This window comes from Sphaerodactylus townsendi, linkage group LG01 (assembly GCF_021028975.2).
Source record: "Sphaerodactylus townsendi isolate TG3544 linkage group LG01, MPM_Stown_v2.3, whole genome shotgun sequence".
Lineage (NCBI taxonomy): Eukaryota > Metazoa > Chordata > Lepidosauria > Squamata > Sphaerodactylidae > Sphaerodactylus > Sphaerodactylus townsendi.
This window is the reverse complement of record NC_059425.1, coordinates 25,855,720-25,883,394: the sequence shown is the minus strand read 5'-3', so window position 1 is coordinate 25,883,394 and position 27,675 is coordinate 25,855,720. Positions and strand designations below refer to the sequence as shown.

The window sequence follows — 27,675 nt, the reverse complement described above, 5'->3', positions numbered from 1 at the left end:
TTAAAAGGAACTCCCTTCCTGTTTACAGAAGATTCTTGCCCTGATCACTTGGACGTCCTACACACTCACCCCAGGGGATCAGGGGAGTGGCTGTAAACAGGACTGAGCTCATGGATATCCATTCCTCATCAACATGAGCCTGGATGAATGGCCACAGGCCACAGGTTCCCATTTTGCAGTTATGTACAACTGAGGCCAGGCAGGGCATGCTGAGATATGCCAGAATGAGACGATTCTCACTGTCTCTCCCTTTTGGCTGATACATTTCAGGCACTGACAAGCGGAAAGAAGAGGAGCTGATCCAGGAATGGTTCACGCTGGTAAATAAGAAGAATGCCTTGATCCGGCGGCAGGACCAACTGCAGCTTCTGTAAGTGTGGGTATGGAATGGGTGGCAGAGAGAGGAGGGGCTTCCTATTGGATCCTCAGTCCAATCAAGAGTCAAGGGGTGTAGTGGTTAGGAGCGCCAGACTCTAATCTGGAGAAACGGGTTTGATTCTCCCACTCTTCCACATGAGTGGCAGACTCTAATCTGGTGAATTGGATTTGTTTCTCTGCTCCCCCACGTGAAGCCTGCTGGGTGACCTTGTGCCGGTCACAGTTCTCTCAGAACTCTCCCAGCCCCACCTACCTCACAAAATGTTCGTTGTGGGGAGAGGAAGGGGAAGAAGAAGAAGAAGAAGAAGAAGAAGAAGAAGAAGAAGAAGAAGAGTTGGATTTATATCCCCCCTTTCTCTCCTATAGGAGACTCAAAGGGGCTTACAATCTCCTTGCCCTTCCCCCCTCACAATAGACCCCCTATGAGATAGGTGGGGCTGAGAGAGCTCTGAGAAGCTGTGACTAGCTCAAGGTCACCCAGCTGGTGTTTGGGGGAGTGCACAGGCTAATCTGAATTCCCCAGATAAGCCTCCACAGCTCAGGCGGCAGAGCGGGGAATTGAACCCGCTTCCTCCAGATTAGAGTACACCTGCTCTTAACTGCTGCTCTTGTTTGTAAGACTCCTTAAACATAGAGAAAAAGCAAGGTATGAAAACCAACTCTTCTGAGCACCATTCATCAGATGGCCATCAAGACTTGGACCCTGGGGAAGAGAAAGGATGGGACATGGTAGCTGCAGCTGTGTCTGTACTTTGTCTGGAGAGAAGAGCCTCCCTTGCAAGGTCTGGCGAAGGGAGCTTTGACTCTTGAAAGCTCAGACCCCTCAACATCTTGTTGCTCTATTACAGTGGTGGCGAACCTATGGCACTCCAGATGTTCACGGACTACAATTCCCATCAGCCCCTGCCAGCATGGCCAATTGGCCATGCTGGTAGGGGCTGGTGGGAATTGTAGTCTGTGAACATCTGGAGTGCCATAGGTTCGCCACCACGGCTCTATTAGATGCCACCGCCCTCAAATCTAGCTGTTCTTACCTTGTGAATATATTGCCTCTAGTCAAGGCCGTGCTGCATCTCTTCTCAAAGGGCCCCTGTCCTCTGCCTTCTTTCTAAAGTGGCACAGTGGAAAAGTCTGGTCTTTCAGGAAGTCCATGAGCATAACTTGCCCCTGCAGGGAAACCACACCTATCTATACAGACTGGGAGTGTGCGCGCATGCGCGGGAGAGAGCAAGAGCGCAGAGTCCTAGGCAGATGCTCCTCACAGATTTTTGCCTAGGTGTGAACGCAGCCTCTCCTTCTTCCTTCAGGATGGAAGAGCAAGACCTGGAGAGGCGGTTCGAACTCCTCAGCCGCGAGCTGAGAGCCATGATGGCCATCGAAGGTGAGACCTTGACCCCCAGGGAGGGAGAGGAGTTGACGTGGCAACTACAGGGGAGAAGAACCTACCTTGCAGGGTTGTTGGGGGTATAAATCAGGAGAAGGGGAAAATGACACAAGCCACTCGGGGGTTCCCATTGCAGGGTGGAAGACAGGGCACAGATGAAATAAAGCCAGCAAGAAGTGTGCCTTTGTGGCCAGGCTGATGCCTGCTGAGGCAGTCCCAACCTTCCTTCTGTACTTGGATGTGCCTCCAACTCTGAGCTACCCTGAGAGTCTTCCCAGACCAGGGCAGGATCAGCACGGGGGCAACAGTGATGCACAAGAGATGGGAGGGATGAACTGTAATGCCTGTGACCAGTGAGGGTTTGCCTTCCCCCACCCCCAGATTGGCTCAAAACAGAAGCCCAAAAGCAGCGTGAGCAACTCCTCCTGGAAGAGCTGGTGTCCCTGGTGAACCAGAGGGATGAGCTGGTGAGAGACCTGGACATCAAGGAGAAAATGTAAGCGGTGCCTTTTCCTCGGCGTGGGTTTCCAAGGCAGAGGCTTAGAGCACCAGGGAGAGAAAGCAGAACACTTTCAGCTTTAAAAAGGGCTTGGACAGATTTATGGAGGAGAAGTCGATCTATGGCTCCCAATCTTGATCCTCCTTGATCTGAGACTGCAAATGCCTTAGCAGACCAGGTGCTCAGGAGCAGCAGCAGCAGCAGAAGACCTTTGCTTTCACATCCTGCATGTGAGCTCCCAAAGGCACCTGGTGGGCCACTGCGAGTAGCAGAGTGCTGGACTAGATGGACTCTGGTCTGATCCAGCAGGCTCTTTCTTACATTCTTCTTATGTTCATCAGACCAGGATTCAAACTGCAGGAGGCTGGAGACCAACTTGGGCGTCTTTGGCACTGGGATGCTCTGGCCCACTGATGAAGGGCAATGGCTCAGTGGCAGAGGTGTAGTGAGGGAAAATGGCACCCGGGGCAACACCTGCTCAGGGTGCCCTCCTTCATGCGCCCCGCACCCACCTTAGGTGGCTGTCCCAGGCAGCCTGGCAGGGCTGGGCCAAGGGGGAAAGGAGGACGGGTGTGGGCTGCGATTTTTTGCCCCCCACATGACTGAGTGGCGGCCAACCCGGGGCATATGTCCCCACGGAAGTTCCGCCTCTGCTCAGTGGCACATCATCTGCTTGGGAGGTGGAAGGTCCCTTGTTCAGTCGCTGACCTCTCTGGTTAAAAGGGTCAGATAGTAAGGTGACAGGGAAGGCCGCTGCTTGACATGGTGGAAAGCTGCTGCCAGTTAGAGTCGACAGCACTGATCCTGGCAGAACAGTAGCCCGACTCAGTATAAGGCCGCCACTCCACACATCCTGTTTCTGCTGGTAACCAGGATGTCCCACTTCTTCAGACTTCCTGCAGAGATGGATTCTGGGACGGGGCCCAGGGCCATAACAAAGGCAAACACAACCTCTACCTGGAACCGGTGGAGCAGGGCTTTCAGATCCGAGCAAGGCTTCAGCTCCGACCCCTTGTGTTTTAGATGTTAACCTTTGGGTGGAGAATGGAAGGACAAACGTTTCCTAGTGCTTGGGGAATGTAGAGAAAAGCTGGTGGTCCCTGGAAAACATGTCTAAACAGATCCAACTCTTGGAGAAGGATTAAATTCCTTTCTCCAAGCGTGTGCTTTTCCTTGTCTCCAAAAATTTAAGAAGTCTGTCCCCTCCCCAAGGCAATTGCCTCCCTCATGGAAGTGAGCACTATTTAGACGGATGGGAAGAAGTGGGTTGCTGGAAAGGGCCAATAATATTGAAAAGAATAACAGATTGATGACGAGAGTAATCTCACATCAAACTGGAGGAAAGTAGGAATATCCCAGTGGCTGCTTGCTGTGGCAGGATATAGCAAAAGCCCACAGAGAGCATGTTTGATTTCCTGAAAGTCATCCGTTCTGCTGAGGATTGGACCACCTTTTTTTTGTAAAATGATAGGAACAAAAAAGTGCAAGCATCACCATCAGCTCTGCAACTGGATTTTTGTTCTTACTGCTGAAAGGGTTGACATCTCTCTTTCTGTTGCCTCTCCCCTCCCCCCTCCCCTTCATTTCTCCCACCCTTCCCTGGACCTCTCAGAGCTCTGGAAGAGGATGCCAGACTGGAACGAGGATTGCAACAGAGAAGACGCAAGCTCAGCCGCAAGGAGAAATGCCGGGTCAGCTGAGAGGGGAAAACTGAGTGGCTGCTCTCCACGCTCCCCCCCCCCTCCCCATGCACATGTCAGCAAGGTGGAGTCAGCAAATGACAGCACTTCTCGCTCACTAAAGATTGTATCTCCCCAAACCCACCCATCAGCTTTCACACAGTATTACATCCTGCCTGTGCCAATCGTTACCCACGATCCTTTGGGGGCCTTAAGCTGCTTGTCACTTGACACAAGTTATGCCAAAGAGGGGTTTGGGGTCGGTGGGGGGCAGTCCTGAGCTGCTTTCTTTCTCTCCCCCCACTTCCAAGACCTAGAGGATATTTTGGATGACATTTTTTAGGGCAGTGCCCATGAATCTACCATCTGGAGAGAGTAGAAACCAGCCTTTAAATCTCTTTTTCTCTCTCCAAACTTAGAATCTATTTATTTGTGTGTGTGCGTGTGTGTGTGCGTTTGTCTGCGCGTGCTCCTCCTCTGGTTTAAATGTCTGCCTCCTCCCCTTTCCTTCCCAACTAACTGTTGGGTTTTTTTTTATTTTTTACAAAGCTTTCACAGGGCTCTGCGTTTTATTTTGTTTTTTAATTATCAATATTGTTGTTCTTGTCAATGGTACAGAAATCACGAAGTGCCTTGGACACTCCAACAGCCAGATTTGGTCATGGCAAAGTTTTAACTCCCAGTTTTGCAGCACCGTTTTCTCCTCTCCTCCCCCCCCCACCCCCCCGCACAGCCCTCAGTTCAGTCTCTTCCAGGTTATTTGCACTAAATTTGTACCAGGATTTGAAATAAACATATCAAAAGACATGAAGCTCGAGAAACTGGTTTGTGGTGAAGCATTTATCCCAAACTCATCTGTGTATATTCTGTGCAAACAGTTGCAAGTTGAAAACAGCCACTGCCGGGTAGACCTTCTCGGCTGCTGGCCTCCCGAGTGTTGCAGGGGGTCGGTCTGCAGCCTACAACTCCAGAGCCAAATGTAGCTCAGTGCGGAATCATATATGGCTCTTTAAAAAAAATATGGAAGTTAAGGAAGGTATGTTGGAGGGGGTAGGTGGGATGCTAGAATAACTAGCGTGTTAAGAAGGTGGTGGGCAGTGGTGGGATCCAAAAATGTTAATATCAGGTTCCGATGGTGGTGGGATTCAAACAGTGGCGCTGCCGCACACATGCAGTCCCTATTGGGCAGGGAGGTTGCTTTAGTAACCCCTTCTCGGCACTCAGAAAAAATTAGTAACGACTTCTAGGGAAGTGGTGAGAACTGGTTGGATCCCACCTCTGGTAGCGGGCAAAGATGTGTGCACAGTGTGACTATAAGACTTTGTAGAGATGCTTGATGGAAAGGGAAATGTCAGAAGTTAACATTGATGCAAAGTACAAACCACGCCCAGATTTATGCCAGCACACAAACACAATCGTGCAGGCTGTTCCTGTATATATTTACAACTTATTGTGAGACCTGGAGTATGCCACGTCCTAATAAAAGACTCACAACAACCGGATTTTGGGCTGCGGAAACTTTATTGGTCCTTCATCTACATGCCAATTGTCCCTAGCGTTTGCTTTCAGTTTTGCAAATTGGTTTTCTGGTTCTTTGTTGGCTTCCTTGCTCTGAATTTTGATGTGCTAAGACTCTTTAGTTATAAAAGGTTAATGATGACCCCTGCATTTTTAGGTCCCATTTCAAAATGTTGCAACCGCTCAAGGAGATGTCAGCAATAGGATGTGGACTAACATCCTGTGAAGGAAGTGAAAGCTTAGCTTGAATGGAGAAGGAAAAGGAAGGGCTGCCACATTTGGCGGCAAGCATCATGTAAAGTTGTGTGTGATGCATGCAATACGTAAATGTGTTGTCGAAATAATAGAAATAAGTAAGGATTTGGGGAACATATCGTTATGGCCACTATTGCCCCGGTGGAAAAGGAATCTCCCTGGCTGCTCCAAGAGAAGAAGAGTTTGGATTTACATCCTCACTTTCTCTTCTGTAAGGAGACTCAAAGGGGCTTACAATCTCCTTCCCCGCTCCACAACAACCACCCTTTGAGTTGGGTGGGGCTGAGAGAGCTCTGAAGAACTGGGACTAGCCCAAGGTCACCCAGTTGGCGGGTGTTGGAGGGCACAAACTAATCTGGTTCATCAGATAAGCCTCCACAGTTCAAGTGGCAGAGCGTGGAATCAAACCTGGTTCACCTGTTCTTAACCACTACACCACAACCAAAGTGGCTTACAGTTATCTAGACGCTATAATGTCATTCATTTTAAGAGTAGATTGACAGCTGTATGCCTATCTGCAGGACAGCAAAGGCATGCCATTCACAAAAACGTTTCATGCACATTTGTAATATTCCCCCCCCCCCCCGCAAATATGCAGAAATAAACTAGTTTGTAAATAACGACCCCTCCCCATCCCAAAAATGGCTGGAGGACCAAGTATGCCGACTGCCCTCTACAGGCACAAGATTTAGCAAAGAAATGTGAAGTATTCCATGGAGGTACCAAGAGTGGGTAAAGAGCATCTCACCGGAATAACAAGCCCCACACACATCTCAGAGTAACAGAGTTGGATTTTCCAATCAGAGCAGGGATTGCTAAGGCATGTTCCAGTCTCAGCAGTTCTTAGACATTATGCTCAGCCCGCCCCGCCCCACCCCGCCCCTTGCCTCCCCTGTCAATTTTCCCTGGTCAGGTGGCCTCTTCTGTCTCCTGGAGGGGAATCCAGGGACTGTCCCCAGCAGGGAGCAGAACTGCAAATTAGTATTGGGGAGGTTGCTTGCTTTTGCCAAGGAATGCATCAAGTGGCCCCTTTTTCCATAGGCCTGTCTGGGGAAGCTGGCCCGGACACTGTGGCCAAAGCAAACTGGTCCCTGTCCAGAATTTCCACACGGTCATCATCCTCCTGGGGGGAGTCATGAGCAGGGCCAAAGAAGTGAATGAAAGCACGGACTTCCTGCAGCTTGTATGCTGTCTCTAGAGCCACGAGCATAGCCAGAAGACCCACAAGGAGATAGCCTGGAAGAAGGGGAGGAAAGAAAAATCAGTAAGGGCGGGGAAACTTCACACCTTTTCCATGGTGAACAGATTTCCACAATGACATTCCTGTGTTAGTGTTACTGCGTACAATCATAGTGTTCCCTGACCATAACAGCTCCCCAGCTCTGGAAGCCAAGCTACCAGTCCTCATTGTTACAGATCTCTGTATTTTTCAGTCTTTTCTCAATTTTGATGCATAGAATCAGAGAGTTGGAAGAGACCCCAAGGATCATCAAGTCCAACACTTTGCAATGCAGGAACACACAATCAAAGCACTCCTGTCAGATGGCCATCCAGCCTCTCTTTAAAAACCTCCAAAGAAGGAGACTCTACCACACTCCCTGTTCGACAGTACATTACACTGTCGAACAGCCCTTACTGTCAGGAAGTTTTTCCTGATGTTTAGGTGAAATCTCTTTTCCTTCACCTTGAACCCATTACTCCTGATCCTAGTCTCTTGAGCCGCAGAAAACAAGCTTGCTCCCTCACCAACATGACATCCCTTTAAACATCATCTCGCTCCCTTTCTGTACAAGTCCATCTAAAATTTATTCCTTCTCTCCTTCTATGACGACTGAGGCCGAGATTAAGCTGGGGAGAGCCACTCTTATCTCACCTCAATCTCGGGTTCTTTTCCCTCCTATTAAACTCCAGACCAGCTGATTGTTCAAGGATTTATTGTAAAAGTTCAAAACAAAGAAATAAAACATAAATGGCCCAGAGATGCTTCCCTGACCACGTCTCAAGATGGAATTCCAAAACCCTTTGTTTTCCCCTTCCTGAGAAGGGGAAAACAAAGGGTTTTGGAATCCATATCATATAATTCGAGAATAAGGGACAAAGAACCAAAAGGAATGTAACCAGTTGAGAATCTCTCACTGCATTTATGTTTTATTTCTTTGTTTTGAACTTTTACAATAAATCGCAAACTAACAGATTGAAATGAGATAAGAGTGGCTAACTTCTCCTCAATCATACCTTCCTTTGTCTCTTCCCACCCACCAATTTTCAAAAGTTCTCTGTGCAGTTAGCACTGTCCAAGCCAGTCTTGCCGCTTGTCATCTTCACCCCCATCCCCACTGCCCGCTGTGCCTTTCTCTCACGCCTTAATGCTCATGCAGACTGATTGCGAAACTCCTGGAGGACAGACTGCTGGGCATCTCTGGTCTATACAGCACACAACACACACACATACATTGACTTCCAGAGGTGTTCCTGATCCTTATCTTCATTCCATGATCTCCATTTTATCAACTAGGAAAACAGAGGTGTGTGACTTAAGTAGTTTTGAAGTCAAGAGGTCGAGGTTCCAGTTTAATCCCTGACACAAGGGACTGCTCTGATGCTTACCTTTTAGCCTGATCCTATCAGGCTGAAGTTTTGCCTGCTACCCAAGCTGTAAGGCTTTAGTCATTTCAGATAAATGGAATGCACTCTACACATGCTCAGATGTGTGGCGCAATGGTTAGAATGCTGGGCTAGGAGAATCAGGTTCGAATCTCCACTGTGCTATGAAGCTTGGTGCAGCTCAACCTTAACTCCCAGGATTAACACAAAGGCAAAATGGAAGAGCAGAGATTGATCTCAGAGTTCCTTGGAAGGACAGTGTTTTTTTTTAATGAAATAAATATTCTGCTTCTTGGGTGCTGTATGGTTTCCGGGCTGTATGGCCGTGTTCTAGCAGCATTCTCTCCTGACGTTTCGCCTGCATCTGTGGCTGGCATCTTCAGAGGATGCCAGCCACAGATGCAGGCGAAACGTCAGGAGAGAATGCTGCTAGAACACGGCCATACAGCCCGGAAACCACACAGCACCCAAGTGATTCCGGCCGTGAAAGCCTTCGACAATACATTCTGCTTCTTATTTTGCCAAACATGTCAAAGTGGATCTCTGATGTTTAAAGCAGGTTCTATTGTTCAGCCCTGGTGGCAGAAAGTCCTGTCAGGTCTCAGCTGACTTATGGCAACCCCGTAGGGTTTTCAGTATAACAAGAGATGGTTTTGCCATTACCTGTGTGGTGTAGTGGTTAAGAGCAGGTGCACTCTCATCTGGAGAATCGCACAGTTCTTCAAATCTCTCTCAGCCCCACTCATCTCACAGGGTGTTTGTTGTGGAGTGGGGGGGAAGGGAAAGGAGATTGTAAGCCCCTTTGAGTCTCCTTACAGGAGAGAAAGGGGGGTATAAATCTAAACTTTTCTTCTTTTGTATAGCAACCCTGGACTTCCTTAGTGGTCTCCCACCCAAGCACTAACCGGGGCCAACCCTGCTTTGCTTCCCAGATATGAAATGATTGGCTACTCTGGGCCTTACAAGTTAGGGCTGCTGGGCCCTAGTTGTACCTTAAAAAGTTCTAAAGCTGAATCCTCTGCCCAGTTCATCTCTGCTCCTGCATCTACAGCTTTGGTTCCAAGTCAGCCTGTCTCTATTTTCCCCAAACAGTTGTACAGGTAAATCTCTCACAAACACCCAGCACCTCCATACTGAGAAAAGCTGTAGCTGCCAGTTTTCTCATGCAGCTGTTATAGATGTAGGAGCCCTGCCTGAAAAATAAGGTCACAACCCAAACCTAGCAGCAAGACACTCCCCCTCCCCCCTCAACATACACAATGACAGCATAATAATTTTGGTGGAACAGCTCCCCCTGGTGATGGCTTACAGGTGATGCTGAGTTCATACAGCTCATGCAGAGGGGCCTGGGAACTTCCCTTGGGTACGTAGTCCCCCAGACCGATGGTGCTGAGTGAGATGAAGCAGAAATAGATAGACTCCAGAAAGCTCCAGTTGTGTTCCAGTGCCCAGAAACAGACAGCTGGGATCAGGATGAAGAGTCCAACAGTGGCCAACCCCAGCCCCACGACATATACCAGGGAAATGTGAGCCAGCGAGAAATTCAAGCGTGTGTGCAAGTATTGTATGGGCCGGTCGCTCACAATGGGTAGTAAGTGCCGGAGGAGGCAGCCCACAAACAGCAATGTCATTGGAATTCCCAGAAGCGAGTACAAGACACAGAATATTTTGCCCCCATCTGAGAGAGGCACTGTATGGCCATAACCTGCAAGCAAGAGAAACAAAGTCATGAACCTCCACCTTAAGTGTATATAGCGGCTATAGCCACACGGGTTCCACAGAAAGGAAGAAGCCATTGGAGGAATCACTTTCTTTGGCTCAATTCATGCCTGAAACACAAGATGCTAGGTTTCAAGTTACACAGGGTTCTTCTTCAAACCAGATAATAGGTTGGTGTTTATATTAATGTGGTAGCTCTTGAAGACTCGGGAAGAACGTGAAGAATGTGTGCACTTTTGCCCACTTAATTTCCAAGTAAGCAACCAGACTGAAAAACCACACTCACTGTTTGCGCAGTTCCTTCACACCCAAACCAGGAAGAAATGCTCACTATTTAACTACTGCAATCTTTATGATGTCAGTTAGAAGTGTGTTCAGTGGAAACTGGCTCCTTTTACAGTATCTTAAAAGTGTAGCCTGAAGAATTATGTCTTCTTTGTCCTCTGAAGATGCCAGCCACAGATGCAGGTGAAACGTCAGGAGAAAATGCTACTGGGAAACAGCCATAAAACCTGGAAAACCCACAACACTCTGATGTCTTCTTTCATTTTTCTTTACTGACATGTCTTGCTATCTCTAGCTACCCCTTCTACGGGATTCCTCCATGCAAAATAGGAGCAGCGGTTTCCTCAAAGAGTGACAAAAATTAGCTGTGGGCATATATCGGAGAGCATCTCCCACCATGTGAAGATTAGGATATGTATGTATTTAATTTGGGAGAAAGGCCAGGAATCTGAATGGGGCTTTTTGAGTGGTAGTAGAGTTTGTTCATCCTTTCCCTTTATTTCCTTTATTTCCCGCCTTCCCTGCCCAGTGCCAGTTCCTTTTGTTGTTTTTGCAGTGTGTTTAGACATCTCCTCTAATTCCACTTAAATGCTATCTCTTAGAGTTGCCACCTGAAGAAGAATACCGTAGTTGGATTTATTACCCCCCCCCCCTTTCTCTCCTGTAAGGAGACTCAAAGGGGCTTACGAACTCCTTTCCCTTTTCCCCTCACAACAAACACCCTGTGAGGTGGATGGGGCTGGGAGAGCTCTGAAGAACTGTGAGTAGCCCAGGGTCACCCAGCTGGCATGTGTTGGAGTGCACAAGATGATCTAGTTCACCAGATAAGCCTCCACAGCTCAAGTGGCAGAGCGGGGAATCAAACCCGGTTCCCCAGATTAGAGTGCACCTGCTCTTAACCACTATACCACGCTGGCTCCTGGACATCCTTTTTATAGCGTGCATTTTGGGACTTCTGTCCCAAATGCCCAGAGAGTTTATTATTAAAGAGATTCTTATTAAAGAGTTTATTATTAAAGAGATTCGGGGAAGGCAGAATGACATGCCTGAACAAAGGAACTTTAATCACTGATGCCTGAAGTTTGAACAATGACTGTGGAAGAAAAGGGTTTGGCAGCTCAGAAAGAGAGAAGTTTTGCAGCAACATAACACAGGAGGTTTTTTTGGTGCATTTTCTCTCCCCTACAAATGAAAACTGCCATTCTAGGATAATGACAGCTTATCCTGACCATTCAATGTTAATAACCTGTTTTCCAACTCTGCGTTTCTTACTTCAAGCTGTACTTCTAAATGGGCTCTTCATCTTGCCTCACTGAAGCAATAAATGGCTGACCTGTTCCAGTTCTGCCTGATTAAAAAGTGGCCATTCTTTACCTAAAGCTAATTTCCTCTTATAAAGCCTGGTTCCATTAAAATTGACTTTCAGTTTTCAACTGTCTCTTTCTGTCACGGTTAGGTCAACGCTGCCAAGAAAATGCCCTGGCAAAAAGGATAGAAACCTGCCGGGGGGACTCTGTATAGAGGCAACATCGCCTGAGTTTCTTGGGGAGATGCAGTGCTGCAGGCTGCATCCCCAAAGTCCCCCCCCCCCCATGCACCTAAAGGGTCTGTGGCCCCCTTCAGCATCCTTGGCAGCAGACCTCCTTGCAATTCCATGCCTAGTAATTTGCAGGTACGGTTGCCAGGTCCTCCCTGGCCACCAGTAGGGGTTGGATTGTTAGGGTTGTCAGATCCAGATTGGAAAACTCCTGGATTTTGGGGGACAGAACCGGGGGGGGGGGGGGAGAGAGAGACACGGGACCTCAGTAGGGTGCGATGCTTTACAATCCGTCCTCCAAAGCATCCATTTTCTCCAGGGGAACTGATCTCTATTAATCTGGAGATGGTTCCCCATATCTGGTTCCCCAGATCCCACCTGGAGAAGGCTGACCTCCCTATTTGCAGGATGCTCAGAAATGACCACAACGGAGGGTTGCTTCTGCTGAGGCTGGGCAGTGGGCAGAGAGACGCCGTCTTGCTTCTGGCACTGGCGCCCCCCTCTCATGCTTCCAGCGTCCCCCCCTCCTTGCTGTGGCGCTGCCCCTGGGCCTTTGCCAGGCCAGCCCAACACAACAGAGAAGCAGCGTCCCTTTCCTTGGACGTGGCCCCGAAGCCCCGGCCGAGGTCGACCTTAAGAGGGCCCACGGGGTCCACAAGAGCCTGCCGTGGTGGTTTTGCCTCTCTAGGCCCCTCGCCCTGGGCGGCCCTCGCTGAATCTCGACGGCAGCCCGGCTCTGCTGCCCCGGCCAGGCTCCCAGAGGCAGGAGGCTCCAGCAGCAGCAGGCATGCCGAGGGGGGGCCAAGCCTCGAGCCCCGGCTCCAGCCCGACGAGGCCGGCTGGGGTGGCCCTTGCCTGCCTCGACGGCTTACCGGTGGTGGTGAGGACGCTGGCGGTGAAGAAGAGCGCCGAGGTGAACTCCCAGTTCTCGTCGTTGCCTGAGATGTTGCCCAGGCCGGACACGCCGTAGCTGCCGGCGGCCACGAGGCGCTCCAGCAGGTGGTCGAGCTGGGGCGCCGACAGGCAGGCGCGGTGCCGGTGCAGCAGGCGGGCGCGGGCGGCGCGCAGGTCCCGGCGCAGGGCTTCCTCCGGAGGGCCCTCCAGGGCCATCAGCACGGCGGCGCCCAGCAGCAGGAAGAGCAGGTAGGCGCCCGCCAGCAGCCCCCACCGCCACCTCCGCACCACGCCGGACAGCTCCATCGCCCGCCCGCCCGCCGCTCAGCCGCAGCCCCACCTGCGCCAGGTGCGCGCCAGGTGAGCTGGCCCCGCTGACTCAGAGTGGCGGGCGGGCGGGCGGCTTCCCGGGGCGGTGCTGGTCGCTGCACTCAGCCTCGGGCCCCGACTCCTCCCTGAAGGCAGCGGCAGGGGACAGATACCCTGGAAAGATACCCTCAGCCCCACCTACCTCACAGGGTGTTTGTTGTGAGGGAGATTGTCAGCCCCTTTGAGTCTCCTACAGGAGAGAAAAGGGGGATATAAATCCAAATTCTTCTTCTCAAAACTCTTCTTCTGGAAGGGTGGAAAGTGAGCCTGGGGCGAAGAAGGGAAGGTTGGTTCCTGGCAGGATGCTGCGAGAACGTACAGCAACAACAATAACAAGAGATTCAGGTTCTGGTGGGTTTTCTGGGCTGTGTGGCTGTGGTCTGGTGGATTTTGTTCCTAACGTTTCGCCTGCATCTGTGGCCGGCATCTTCAGACTTCCCTCTGTGATACACCTCTGAAGATGCCGGCCACAGATGCAGGCAAAACGTTAGGAACAAAATCCACCAGACCATGGCCACACAGCCCAGAAAACCCACCAGAACCAGTTGAATCCGGCCGTGAAAGCCTTCAACAATACAATAACAAGAGAGTTTGGATTTATACCGCCTCAAGGCGACTTCACAAACTCCTTCCCTTCCTCTGCCCACAACAGATCCCTGATGGTAGGTGGGGCTGAGAGAGTTTGGAGAGAACTGTGTCTAACCCAAGGTCACCCAGCAGGCTTCATGTGGAGGAGCGGAGAAACAAATCCGGATGGTCAGATTAGAGTTCACCACTCTTAACCACTACGCCAGACTAGCAAGTAGAGATCTGAAGCTACTTTGGGGTTGCTGCTTCAGGTGCATTCCTGAGTCTAGCTTGTGCCTCTGTAAGCAGCATCAGTAGTACAGTAGTTCAGTGCAAAACCCATTCGCCACAGTAGCAATGGTAGGCCAAAAGTAGGATGTATAGACGTCATAGGCGTTGACATCTCCACCCTCTCTTAAAGGACACTAGGATCTCTCTCCAAGCCTCTATGGCCATGCTGATGCACACACTCCCAGGTTAGGTTAAATTGTCAAAAAGTTGAAGAAAAGCTTCCAAGTTCTCACAAGGCTGGAAAAAGCTGGATGATCAGCCCCCCCTCCCCCGCCAAATACAAGAAAGGGAGAGCCTCACAGCTGTCATTGGTCCACAATCCCAAATCTCTTCTGCTATTAGTATTACGCTGCTCTCACTTTTTGGTATTCCCCCTCCCCCCAAGTCATCACATCGAATTTGTTCTTCATTGCTGGCTACGGAATTGACATTTTCAAGGAGCTCTCCGTTATGCCCCAATGCTGCGTTTCTTGCAGCCAGAGCAGATGCCATCAGAGGATATTCTGGTGCAAAGCCAACATAACCCGGTACTGGGGAGACAGCTGGCAAACGGCAGCAGGAAAAACAAACAGAGACAGAGAGAGAGAGAGACTGCAGCAATCGTTTCACCTGCTCTGTTTGCTCCCAGCCAAAATAAGCAGGAAGTTTTCAAGCCTGGCTGCCAGCAACATACAGCCACACTGGCAATTGCTTCAGGCAGCGATGCAGGGGGTGGGGGGGAGGAGGAGAGAGGAAGAACCCCTTCACTAATTTAATTGCTTGTTCCTGCATTCCAAGGTGCCAGCCACCCTGGCCATAATCAAGAGCTCCTGTGGACTGCCCCTCCTTCTTCCCCCATGCCAAGACAAACGATTATTCCAGAGGGTTTCCAAGACAAATGATCCTTTTGACAACAAGAGTGCTGTGTGTGTTCTGACCAGTGTGCATAGCAAAATATTTTGTCATGCAAGCCAACACTTACAAAGAGCCGCATTACAGACAGCATCATACGCTATCTCTGGTGTGGCCCCCCCTCCCTCCTCATAGGAGAGAAATTTCTCCAGCCTTGTTTTCTAAGGACAGGAGATGCCAAGTACTGCAGGCCTTCAACATACCAACAGAGAGCAATTTCCTCTCCCAAGTAACTGCAGCAGAGCAATCTAGCCAGAGAAAGTCACCGCAGCTTTCCAGGGTGTTTATCTTCCTAGCCAAGAGCATTGAAGCTCAATGTGGTGGGGAGTTGCAAATGCTCTAAGAGAGACTCAGGGACCTGCCAGGGAGCTAAGAGGGTCAACAGTGAGGATCTGCCCAAATGCCCTGGGAAGTCTTTGCTTTGTAACTTGAAAGAATTATCATTTCAAGGTATCAACCCTGGTGAAAACAATGGCACATAAACTCCTGCAAGTGTGTGCCTTTGATTATTATTACAAGCTCTGCATAATTACCAATTTACACTGTTTAGAACACACAAGAAAGCTGCTTTATATTGAATCAGATCATTATCTGCTTTGACCTGCAGCTGCTCTCCACGGTCTCAGAGCAAGGTTGTCTACGTCACCTCCTACCTGATCCTTTTACCTGGAGAAGCCAAACCTGGGATTTGCTGCCAGCAATATAGATGCCCGGCCACTCAGACACAGACCCCTGCAGCCAGCATGCAATGTCCAAGCAGCTGTTTCGAACCCCTGCAATCTCTAGTGCTCAGAGGATGTTCAAGCTCTCCCAGCAAGCCCTGGCAAGGAAGATTTCAGGTTCCTCTTAAGACAAGAACGGAGACAAGAAGTAGCAACCGGAGGTTTATTTGGTCTCGTTTCACAGACTTGGCCCTTTCTGGGCTGGGCTTAACACAGGTCGCTCCCTTATGCAACTGGAGTGGGAAGGGCACGAGGGAGCTTGGCACAGGCACAAATTAAAAGGGGGGGGAAGGAAGGGGGACACAGTAGAATTGCACATTCCAAGTGCCAATGATTTCCAGCTGGATGAGCTCCAGTTGCTGCAGAATCCCGGGCATGACAGTGTTTGCACATGTGCCATATACCTCCCCTACACATTCCCGTTTCCAACTCGCCTCCTCTCATGCTCGCACATCTGGGCATGTGCTTGCTCTTGTGCGTGAGTGGCACAAAGGCTGCCCTGCCACTCTTTTCTCCTCCAGTGCCTACAGGAGATTCTGCACTACTGGCTTTGCTGAGCTTGGAGAGGACGACTGATGAAAAGGAGGGGATTTTATAGTGTGTGGGGGGGAGCGGCCACACACACACTGGACATACCCATATGCACATTCCACCTCCACTGGGCACAGTCGCCGCTGCTGCAGCAGAAGGGAGCCAACTGGTGCATGGCGAAGAGACGAGGAAGAAAGATAGCTGCCAGTTAGAAAGTCTGGCTGATTTCACTGGCCTAGGGAGGAAAGAGACCCTGGTAAGATCCAGAGTTGGCACGCACGGTTGGCATGCACATATCACTTCCCATAGATAGGACTGGTTAGTGTTCGTTATACAGAGGAGCGTGAAAAATGACTCTACATATTGCCTTTCCCTCCCATTGCTCACAGTATGTGCAAACACACTCGCCCTCCCTGCTTTCTCAGCTCTCACCCTCCCCACTTTCTTAGCTCTCTGATGAATAGGGCACTTGTGTCTGCTGTTAAGTGGCTTCCCATCCTTAAAATAATTGGCTGAAGGAGCTCAGTGTATGAAGGGGAAGGGGAGAGGAGGGTAGGAGGAAGCCCTCTCTGGAAGACTCCCCCGTCCCCCACAATCTAGGAATATCAACGTCCTCTGTTCTGAAGTAGTCTATGCTCTGGTCTCACACATGCAGCCTCATGTCCAATCACAGTTGAGCGTGTGGTTCCATCAAAGGCACCAACTTCCTGAACAAAAGGTGCGTCTGGAAGGCAGGACTTCCCTCGTTTGCTCCTGTTCATTTTGGGGCTGATCTTCCTTGAGGCTTTGCAGTTGCTGACCACCAGGGCGGGGCTGGGAGTTCTTCTTTGGGCAGAAAGGGGCTGGCAGTCCAGCCTGGCGACAGGGTGGGGTTATGCTGCCCTGGAGCAGGTAACCTGGATGCAACAGTAAAGGGGTCAGAGGGCGGAGGCACGGAAGGCTCCCTCGGGGTTGAGAAGTCCCCGCAGGCAAATGGATCGGGGTCACCCCCCGCAAACGGATTAGTGCCTTCGGAATTCAGTGGCTTGAACGGGCGTGCCCCTAGTTGTGGAGACTGAATAGGTGAAGCACGCGGTCCAGAAGACACGAAGCTCCAGGGATCGATACGACTGCGGACGGGAGAAGGCCGGGGTCGGGAGATAAGGCTGGAGTGAGAGGCAGGGCGGGGTGACCGGGGGCTGCGGGGAGACGGAAGAGCTCCATCTGCAGAGAACACAAGAGAGAAGCAAGCATCAGCAAACTTGTTGAAATAAACATGGGCAGGGGACAGCGACTCTCTCGAGCAGACTGTGCTAGCTGGAACTGACTTGCAAAATCCCTGTGCAAGTGGAAGCTTGGAAACCATTAGATTGAGCTGCTAAAACTGAAATGTCAAACATACAGCCCGGGGGCTGAATCTGGTCCCTTGAGAGGCTTACCAGGCTTGCAAACCAACTGAGGCACACACTCCCTTCTTGATTGGGCCCAGTGAGCCCACAGCCAGCTTGTCAGTCCAGGTAGCCACTTCCCTTGCACACCTGGCCTGACCTGGCAAGCCTGTGGTAGTGCCGCCAGTCCAGACAGCCACTCCATCCCACTGCAGGCTTGCCAGTCCAGGCACCCACATCACTCCAGTGCCAGTCTGGGCTGGCGAACCTGCTGGGGACTCACCAGCTGAGGCAGCTACCCCCTTCGCCAAGCCTGGCCTGACCAAGTCACATTTATGTCATATCCAGCCCTCGTAACAAATGAGTTTGACACACCTGTACTAGGGTTTCACCTGATCCAGCCACAAAGGCCCACTTTAATCAGTAGAGCCAAGAATTGCACGCACACAGTGCTCATTCTTTTTAAGCAACGTTGCTTCTGGCATTGTGTGGCAATAGGAAATTAAAAAGAAAGATCTGAACACAATGACGTTTCCTTGTAGAGGTAAAAGGTGGTCTTTGTTTTTTAAACTGCAAACTTGTCTGGCAACTCAGAAAATGATCCAGGTTGAGGTTTTGTAAACATGGAAATACATTTACATTTAATGGACAGATCTGATCATTAAACTAATTAAAAACCCTGTGATAATTGGATAATAGAGCCTATTTTCTAAATCAGAGTGTGCATGTCTATGTGTGTACACCCCTTCTCCCAGTAAAATTTATAGATCCTGATGGCTTTAAGGGCCCTGAACCAATACAAGAACCAATGGTCTGCTACAGTCACTGTTTTCCCTGTCAAGTTATTGCTGGTAGTACCATCCAGCTATTCAGGGAAAACCTAGTATGAGAGATCTGAAATTGAAGAAAAAGCGAAATTGAAAATAGTATGAGAGATCTAAATGCCTCTTCTGGATCCCTGCTTTTACCTATCAACCAGATGATAGATAAATGACAGATTGTTTATTTATTTAAACCATTTATTAGCTACCTTTCTACCTTACAGAACCCAAGGCGGTTTACAATGTAAATGTAAAACACAGAAATACAAAAAGTGCATAAAAAGCCATGAATTAAAATCACAACTTATAATTACCAATGGGTGCGTGAGTGAAGTGCTGTCAAGTCACAGCTGACATATGGTGACCCCGTAGGGTTTCCACGGTAAAAGACGTCCGGAGGTGTTTTGCCACCGCCTGCCTCTGTGTGGGCTGAGAGTTCTGAGAGAACTGTGACTTGCCCAAAGTCACCCAGCTGGCTTCAGGTGGAGAAGTGGGGAATCAAACCAGGTTTTCCAAATTAGAGTCCACTGCAATTAACCAATGCACCACGCTGGTTCTGTGCCAATAAGGGGGGGAGGCGGGGGAACTAATTTATTGCCATCCTGAATAAAATTATCTCCAGCTGCCTCCTAAAGTGAGGGAGCCAGGCACACTGCACATGTGCTGACCAGGATGACGTGCATGAAGTATGAACTAATAGATGGAGTCAAGAGCCATGCACATAGCAGCCAGTGGTACCTGTGATCCCTTCACGGTCCTAAGCCTCTCTGAAGTTCCACAGATACAGGTCACTTTCTGCACTTGGGGAGGTCTGGATGGGCAGGGAAGCTGTGCAATATACCATCCTGGCCTTGAGGCTGTGGTGCACATGGCAAAAGTGGGAGAAGGGGGAAACAGATCTCTCAGATCCCTCCACATGCAGGTAGGATCACAGGCTTCCATGTGTCTTTGTTAAGAGCAAAGTATGACATTTCAGCACTTTGGATTCAAATTTAATTTCTGCAGACCTTGGACTGTGTGTCAACACCGCTAACTGTAGTGCCAGCCAAATGACTCAGCCAATCACCTACCCCATTTTTGGGTTTTGTTGCTTCGACCTTCTGCTAGTCTTGGGATCTTGGGCGACGTCTGGTTCCAGAGAGGAGGCAGAGCATCCCTGTTACCCTCCGAGGCAAGGTCGACGAGGAGATCAGTGGGGGGGTCCTCTTTACACAACTCTACCATCAGGGCAGGGGGACGCTCTCTTCGAGGGGGCGTTGGTGAGAGTTCCTGAGGGGCGGATGGCAATTCTCGACCCAAGCCAAGGGAAGCCAGCAAGGCTGTGCCCCGGAGAAGGGCCCGCTGGATGAGCCTGGTTGGGCTGGGCCGTTCTGGTGCCAGGTCCTCTGCGTCGGCAGAATCGCCTGAGATGTTACCTACAAGGATAAGACAGGTGTATAAAACCCAGCCATTTCAGATAATTAGAAGCATCTACCCTGGAGGCTGTATTCCTAGGATCAAATGTATTTAGAACCCCTTAAGCACTGCATGTCCATCTGGCATCAAAGAACAGGAGCAAAACGATCTGGAATTAAGTTCCTGTCTGCAATCCTCCTTCCATGTGGATTGTTCAGGCGTAACGCACAAAGGCATCCTATAATGGCAATCCCAGATGTTTTTGCTGGCCTTTTCTAAAGGAGATGCAACCCTTTCCCGGAAGAAATTCAACTATCAGGTGAGAAACAGTAAGGGCTTAATAGGTAAGTGGTTTGAATGCTGGACTAGGAGTGAGAAGTCCCAGATTCAAACCCCTGCTCAGCCCTGAAACTGGGTACTGCTTTGAGCCAGTCACTCCACGTAACCTACTTTGCAATGTTGTTGTGAGGATGAAGTGGGGATGTGGAAGACTTGTGGACGTGGTTCTGAGCTCCATGGAGGAAAGTCGTTCATTCCGGTAAGGCTCATGCAGGAGAATTTGGCACTACACCGAGCCCCATGTAAATAAAACGGGAGCTTCAAACGAACCAAATGGAGTTTCACTCTGCAACTACATCTACTACTTTTCACATTTGATATGCTGAATAAATGATGCTTCCTGATGATTTGTCCATCAAGGTCAATATTAGAAAAGACTGATGGCAGCTTATGGACTGACTAAATTTATTCCAGCATAAGCTTGTCTGAATCAGAGCACCCTTGCTTCTAACTGGAGACGCTGGGGATTGAACCAGTTACCTTCTGCAGGCAATGCAGAGGCTCTCCTGCTGAGACCTGGTTCCCTGTTAGCATCGGATAGTGTTGACACTCCTCTCCAAATTGGGAAAAGCAACCCTGACCCTTTTCTGCACATTTGTGTGTTAAAAGTTACAAATGTGGGCCAGGTCAAGTTTCTTGCCTAACCAAGAGGCTTCAAAACACAGCAGCAGGAAAAGGAATCTAAGGGGCTGGTGTTCAGTTCCTATATTAAGATGGCCTCATAAAGTATTTTCTTTGCCTTCTGGGGAAATAAATGCATACAGGACAAGTGAGAACAGCCTTGCTGAATTGGGCATAAGATCCATTTTGTCCGGCATCCTGTTTCTACCAGCAACCAATCAGATGATGCAAAGAAGCTCACAAGCAGGAAATAAGGCCAAGTGGCTCTTCCAGCAATCAGATTATTTTTCATGCAAACCTAAATAGATCTAACCAGATCAGACATATGGTCCATTTAGTGAAGCATTCTGTTTTTCAGAGGCCAACCTGGTGTCCCAGGAAAGACTACAAACAGGAGCAGAGGCTGAAGCCTCTTATTTCTCTTGAGAGTCAGTATGATGTAGTGGTTAGGAGCAGGTGGATTCTAACCTGGAGAAACGGGTTTAATTCCTCACTCCTCCACCTGAGTGGCAGAGGCTTATCTGGTGAACCAGATGTGTTTCCGCACTCCTACATTCCTGCTGGGTGACCTTGGGCTAGTCACAGTTCTTCAGAACTCTCTCAGCCTCACCTGCCTCACAAGATGTTTGTTGTGGGGAGAGGAAAGGAGTTTGTAAGCCGCCTTGAGTCTCCTTACAGGAGAGAAAAGTGGGGCATAAATCCAAATTATTCTTCATCTCCTCATCAAGTGGTACTCACAGGCACACTGCCTCAGAATATGCAGGTTCTATTTTTCCACCACAGCAAATGGCTGTTGATGGATCTATCCTGCATGAGTTTGTCTAACCCTTGTTTAAAGCCATCTAAACTTGGGCCCATCAGAACTCCCTGTTCTATACGGTTCATTATGCATTATGTGAAGAACCCTGCTTTTTTTTAACCCATCTTGAGTCTACTGCCTGCCAAATTTCCCCAGCGGCTTCCAAGGTTCCTACTTTTCCCAAAGGAGGAAGGAAAAGTTCTTGCTGTCCACTTTCTCCACACCCTGCATCATTTCATAAGGATACCGTGAAATAGCTCTTTTTGCCACGACAATCCTGAAAAAGAGTTCAGTATAACCCCCGGGCTCCAAACCGCATTGTGGGCACCAGCTGGAGCTAATGAAGGAATTAGTTCATTGCTGGGAATTTAACTGGAGCAAATTGTGCATGAGGGAAAAGGGTGACTTCAGCCCCACAGCACTGTCAGAACTCAAGGCCTTCCTTGAGCTCTCCTCTTTTGCATGAGGGTCCACAGATATACTTGGTGGGGGTGGTGGAGGTGAGTGCTTTCAAGTCTCAGCTGACTTATGGTAACCCCAGAGGGTTTTCTAGGCAAGAAACCATCAGAGGTGGCTTGCCATTGCCTGCCTCTGCACAGTAACCCTGGATTTCCTTGGCAGCCCCACCTCCGAATATGAACCAGGGCTGGCCCTGCTTAGTTCCTGGGCCATCCAGGTCATGACACACACACAGTAGCTGCAGGAAGATCCTGAGTGATTCCTTTCTTCACTGGGAACTCCAACATACCGGATTCATCTCTGCAAACACTCCCAAAGCATGCAAACCACCTGAAAAAAAAAAGGAAGGGATAGCAGGAAGGGACTCACCATTCTGACTGAGCTGGGTCTGAATCTGTGTGGGAGGATTTGGTGCTTCAGGCTCCATATACCAGGTAGTTTCTTCCAGCCGTGACCTCCTCCTGGGGACAGATGGACAAGCAAGGCTTCACAATGCATTCAGGGACATTGCACATCCCTTGCCCACTTGCACAGATGACGCCTGACCATGCACAGATGGTCTATGGGCATCAGTGCCACAGTGGGCCTTTCTCTTCCCCCTTTAGTTACATCAGGAATTTTGGGAGCAGTTCTGGGGAAGATGCATTATGGGCATAACAGAGAATCCAGAAATGCTTCTGTCCAGCTCCCTCACCCATTCAGTGTTTCCTTTTGGAAGTGATGACCTGGGAAATGGGGAGGGGCCATATGGCTCAGGGACAGCCCTTCTGCTTTGCATGGGTTCAATCCCCAGCATCTCCAGTTAAAAGAATCATATAGTAGGGAATGTGGAAGACTTCAGCTTAAGACCTTGGAGAGCCACTGCCAGTCAGAGTAGGCAATGCTGTCCTTGATAGACCAATCCTCTCTCTCAGCAGAAGGCAGCTTCCTCTGTTCTTGTTCTAGGCTTCCTTCCCAGTCCAGAGAAGTGAATAAGGATCAGAACAGGGGTGCCCAACTCTGGTGTCCCAGATGTTCATGGACTACAATTCCCATCAGTCCTTGCCAATTGGCCATGCTGGCAAGGACTGATGGGAATCGTAGTCCATGAACATCTGGGACACCAGAGTTGGGCACCCCTGGATTAGAATGTCCAGGGGTTCTACCACCCAACCACTCTCAAGGCTAAGCAAGGAAGCCAGAAATTTGGTTCTCTACATCTTCTCTTTCTGACTTACAGCCCCATCTATGAGGCAGGCACCACAACTGCGCCGCACCATCGCTTCAACAGAGGCTTCCTGGAGGTGTGGCCCACTAGGTGAAAAAAGAAAAGGCCTCCTCCCCACCCACCAGCCTCTACAGGGCTTTTGGATTCAAGCCACTATTTTTGGTGGCTTAGGTATGAAGCGTTCAACGCTGACGTACGTCGGCAAACAGCCTGGAGGGAACTAACTACAGTTGGCCCCTCTCCTGGCCATGCCCCTGGACTGCCCTGCTGCATCAGCGGCACAGGAATGCTACTGCAGCATCCTGCACCGCATTTCTGTGCCGGGCGGCAGTGGCTACATGCCAGCAGGATTGCCCCTCCACCAGGGTAAGTGACCCGATGAGGGTGAATCTGCCTACATGGCCGCTGCACCACTCCCAGGGATGTATTCCCCCCCCCCCCCCACACACACACGGATAGGGCTGTTGGTTCCCAGAGTGGGGTAGGTTGGTGATAGCCTCCAAATCAGTCTGGAAGCCATGCCCTGGAAGACCTGACATCAAATGGGTGGATGGGGAATGAAGTAATGTTGGCTCAGAGGTGAAGGAAATGCACTCTGAACATCCTCAAAGGAACACCATCTCACCAATTTATGCTCTGAGTATCCTGTTCTGACATCATAGCACAAGCTGATGATGCAAAAAGGCAAGATGGAACCATCCTCCTGCCTCTCCTGCTACAACAAAATCCCTGCCACATCTCCCATTCAAAGTGAAGCCAAAATACAAAGTGGCTGCTGGCCTCTCCCCCGCCCCTGCCCCACCGCAAATATACAACCTGGTCTCCAAAGTGGGGACAGGAACACAGTTACCACTTCAGCACAAGACCATCTCACAGTGAAGGCCACCCTCTGCGACAGAACAGTGTACCTGACAATTTTCAGGACATAGAAAATATATCCCCTACCTTCCATTCTGTGTCGTGCTCTCCCACGGCTTGGGGGAATTGGGACTCTTAGTGCGGCCATTCCAGGCCTCCTCCACTCGACGGGGTGACTGACGCCCCCAATTCTGATCGTTTTCACTTGGGCCCACTAGGTGGAAAAGGAGTTAAGTGCGTTGAATGCCATGTCTATGCACCAAGATAAATTAGTCTAACACTGATTAGTGCATGAAAATGGGCAGCATGAAAATGTCATAAAGGAAAACCACATAACCTGGTAAATAAACAACACCCCATTGAGCCTCTGTTAAAGGGACAAGACATTTTTTTCTCTGGGCTTTTGGCAACCCCATTTATGACTTAAGGGGAGAAAGGGGGAGCCCTTTTACTCCTTGTTCTTTTCCCCACACTAAAAAGGTCACCACTCTCAAGTCATTTTTATGCGCCTCTGTGGAAAATGTACTCCTGCCTGCACTGGACGTTGTGGGTTTTCTGCGTGGCTGAGGTCTGGTAGCATTTGTTCCTAACATTTCACCCAAAGAGAAATGTTTCTTGGGAGGAAACATCTCTCCCCTCACACCCTCACCCAGGCATCATGTTTCCCTTGGAAACAGCAGTCCCAGCAGCTGATTTGGAAAACGAAAGAAAAGTATTTGCAGATGCTCATGGAAGAAAATGTAATATTTTGAGGCTTAGCTGCAACTAATTCCAAGTCACCCTGACTTCAGTGTAATTTGCTGGGGTGCAGGGCTGAGTGTGCTTCTATCACGGTGAAGAAGAAGTTCCGTTGTTTTAGTCCATTTTTGACCTGCTGATGAGAATCTGCAGTTGTCAGTCGCTCATGGTTTTACAAAAGGAAAGGAAACAATGCCAACAACACTGGCATTGCCAAGGAATATTCGGACAGGATGCCACTGTCATTCTGCTGTGGCTACGGAGCATTATGGTAAGCGAATATGTGACATCATAGGCATAGACCCATGACAACTGTTTATTTTTGCCTAACCAGAAAAGTGTACATTTAACTTGCACTTCCCATGAATGTAGGTTGCAACTTTCCTCAACGGTGGCATCTGTAAAACAGAAAGCTTCAAAATCTGATGTATTGTCAAAGGCTTTAATGGCTAGATTCAACTGGTTGTGGTGGGTTTGCTGGGCTGTGTGGCTGTGGTCTGGTGGATCTTGTTCCTAACGTTTCGCCTGCATCTGTGGCCGGCATCTTCAGAGGTGTATCACAGAGGGAAGCCTGTTACACACTGTGTCTCTCTGTGATACACCTCTGAAGATGCTGGCCATAGATGCAGGCGAAACGTTAGGAACAAGATCCACCAGGCCACAGCCACACAGCCCAGAAAACCCACCATAACCAGTTCAAAATCTGAATTTCCGTGGAAATCGCTTTTCCTGTATTAGGGGCAGTGAATCAAATTTCTGTGGCACAATAGCATTTCAGCTGACTTTATTAACATGGACATATCTTTGCACCTCACTGACTGGTGAAGAAGACACTGCTAATAAGCACTCAAACTGTCTCACTCGAGGTTCTTTTTGAGGTGAGCAGCTCTGCTGGTCCACATTCTATTGCTAATTCTCTTCCCCTCAGCTGTTGGGATATTTGCGCATATTTCTTGATACAACAGCGGTGAATACTTTAGACCTAAGCTAGTGTCCCCCTCACATCCCCAAGTTCATTCTGAGAAAACCTTACAAATTCTGATGGTCTTTTTCTCTCGTTGACGTGATCATTTCAAAACAGGCTTTCTTAACAGTAGGCAATTATTATGTCAGAGACTGGTTAATTCCTATAGAAAGTTTAGTACATCAAACTGAGAAAAAGAAGTGGGGCCATGTTGTCACGGGGATCATATCTATGTAACTGAGATGAATTCCTAACTCAATGTAACTGCTTAAAACAAATCAATGCTGCTAAAAGATATATGTAACCAGCCTGCTATATGTTATCACTGCCATCTGGAGCATTCCTTCCTTGAGTTTTACTTTATGGCTTCACATGCTTTGTAGATAACTAGGCTTCCCCTGATACCTGGGTCCCATGGGAAACAGAGCTGCATCCATGGGTCCCATGGGAAACAGAGCTGCATCCATTATCTCAGGGGGCAGAAAGCCACGTGGCTTTCTCTTTCTATCTGTTGCCGACCGTGAGGTGCCTCAGCTCCGGGGACAGTTTTTCACAACTTGGGAAAGCGGGGTGGTGGTGCTGGGCAGACTTGCAATGGGATAAAGGGGATGGCAAAAGCCAGGTTTGTGAGAACTGGCTTTGCCAAGCTTTGGGGCTTTGATGCCTCATCAATAAACGATACTGCTCAATACCTTAGAGTCATTTATTTATTTATTTATTCATTCATTCATTCATTCATTCATTCATTCATTCATTCATTCATTCATTCATTCATTCATTCATTCCACTTTTATACCGCCCCCAAACACATATGCAACTTCCTGTGATGTAACTACCTAACTCTCAGGATTTCAACTTCATAAAAACAGAAGAAGAGCCCTGCTGGATGAGACCAGTGGTCTATCTAATCCTGCATGCTGTCTCACACAGTGCCCATCTGATTAATCTGGAGGGCCAACGACAAGGCACGGAGTACTTCTCCATCCCCCCCTCCTCACCCCAGCCACCTCCCAGGTCCAAATAAAACATCACTCACATTGGATAGCTCGGAATCGAGGGAAAGTGGGGGAGCCACCAGCCCCCACCTCAAAGAAGTCCTTCCTCTTGTCCAAACCAGGAGAAGCTTGCACTGTGATGCAGTGCTTAAAATCTGAGAGGAGAGAAAGAGACGTCACAATCCAGTCACAGCCCCCTGCCCAAAAGAGCACGGAGCGAAAAGGGAGATGAATCCAGTCAAGACTCCTGTGGTGGGATATGTGGTCTATTGCTGACTTGTGGCAACCCCTCAGCTTTCAAGGCAAGAGGCAAAAGCGGACATTCCCCATTGCCAGTCTCTATGCGGCATCCCTGGAGTTCCTCAGTAGACCCCCATCTAAGTACTAACCGGGGCTGACCCTGCTTAGCTGCTGCAAAGTGTCAACTTTCATCTTCTCAACCCCATCACCAAACACAGCGCCACAATCTTTCCCCACAAGGGTCATACCGAGGGGCATGCTGATGCGCTCGCTATCCCTCCCTTTCAGCTTGTTCCTCTTGAAGGTCCCCTTCCGCTTCTTCACGTGAGGCCGTTCCCGGTTCATTTGCTGGATGAGGAGGCTCAGTTCGCGCTCAAAAACCTCCAGCTCCCACTGGGCTAGCTCGTGCTCTCGCTGGCGCAGAAATTCCTCCTGAGACTTCTGTTTCAGAGCGGCTTGCTTCAGCTCCTCCTCCCGGCTCAGAAGCTCCTGAGGAAAACAGAGGATGGGGGCACATAAGGACTGAGCAACAAGAAGAGAAGCTGGACTCTGAGAAGCTGGGGTTAGTGGTACTTTGTTTCTGCAATGAGATGTTTAAGACCTGGAGATCTCCCCTGCTGACCAGGATCCCTCGGTTTCCTAGAAGCATTTCTGAGAGCCAGCGTGGTGTAGTGGTTAAGAGCAGGTGAATTCTATTCTGGAGAACTGGGTTTGATTCCCCACTCCTCCACTTGAGTGGCAGAGGCTTA

At 49.5% G+C, this 27,675-nt stretch overlaps 3 protein-coding genes across 9 annotated transcripts in view; 1 reads left to right on the top strand and 2 right to left on the bottom strand.

Annotated features, from left to right (window-relative positions):
* Positions 1-5,442, top strand: part of EHBP1L1 (EH domain binding protein 1 like 1) — a 61,488-nt gene extending 56,046 nt beyond the window's left edge. For all 7 annotated transcript variants that reach the window (XM_048514665.1, XM_048514660.1, XM_048514673.1 and 4 more), the window contains 4 exons: positions 271-370; positions 1,686-1,759; positions 2,144-2,258; positions 3,874-5,442. In XM_048514665.1, the coding sequence (XP_048370622.1) occupies positions 271-370; positions 1,686-1,759; positions 2,144-2,258; positions 3,874-3,961 (377 nt within the window). In that variant the 3' untranslated portion in view covers positions 3,962-5,442. The remainder of the gene's footprint in view (positions 1-270; positions 371-1,685; positions 1,760-2,143; positions 2,259-3,873) is intronic.
* Positions 5,443-6,058: 616 nt separating this feature from the next.
* On the bottom strand, positions 6,059-13,076 carry KCNK7 (potassium two pore domain channel subfamily K member 7). The gene is made up of 3 exons (XM_048508235.1): positions 12,731-13,076; positions 9,627-10,022; positions 6,059-6,949 (listed from the first exon to the last, which is right to left on the bottom strand). The coding sequence occupies exons 1-3, from the start codon at positions 13,056-13,058 to the stop codon at positions 6,732-6,734; spliced, it is 942 nt and encodes a 313-aa protein (XP_048364192.1). The 5' UTR covers positions 13,059-13,076; the 3' UTR covers positions 6,059-6,731.
* Positions 13,077-15,741: 2,665 nt separating this feature from the next.
* The window catches only part of MAP3K11 (mitogen-activated protein kinase kinase kinase 11), a 41,818-nt gene continuing 29,884 nt past the window's right edge, over positions 15,742-27,675 (bottom strand). Inside the window, exons 5-10 of the mRNA XM_048514627.1 lie at positions 27,175-27,415; positions 26,728-26,841; positions 24,077-24,203; positions 22,294-22,385; positions 19,382-19,726; positions 15,742-17,326 (exon numbers count right to left, since the gene is read on the bottom strand). Coding sequence (XP_048370584.1) covers positions 16,881-17,326; positions 19,382-19,726; positions 22,294-22,385; positions 24,077-24,203; positions 26,728-26,841; positions 27,175-27,415 — 1,365 coding nt within the window. The 3' untranslated portion in view covers positions 15,742-16,880. The remainder of the gene's footprint in view (positions 17,327-19,381; positions 19,727-22,293; positions 22,386-24,076; positions 24,204-26,727; positions 26,842-27,174; positions 27,416-27,675) is intronic.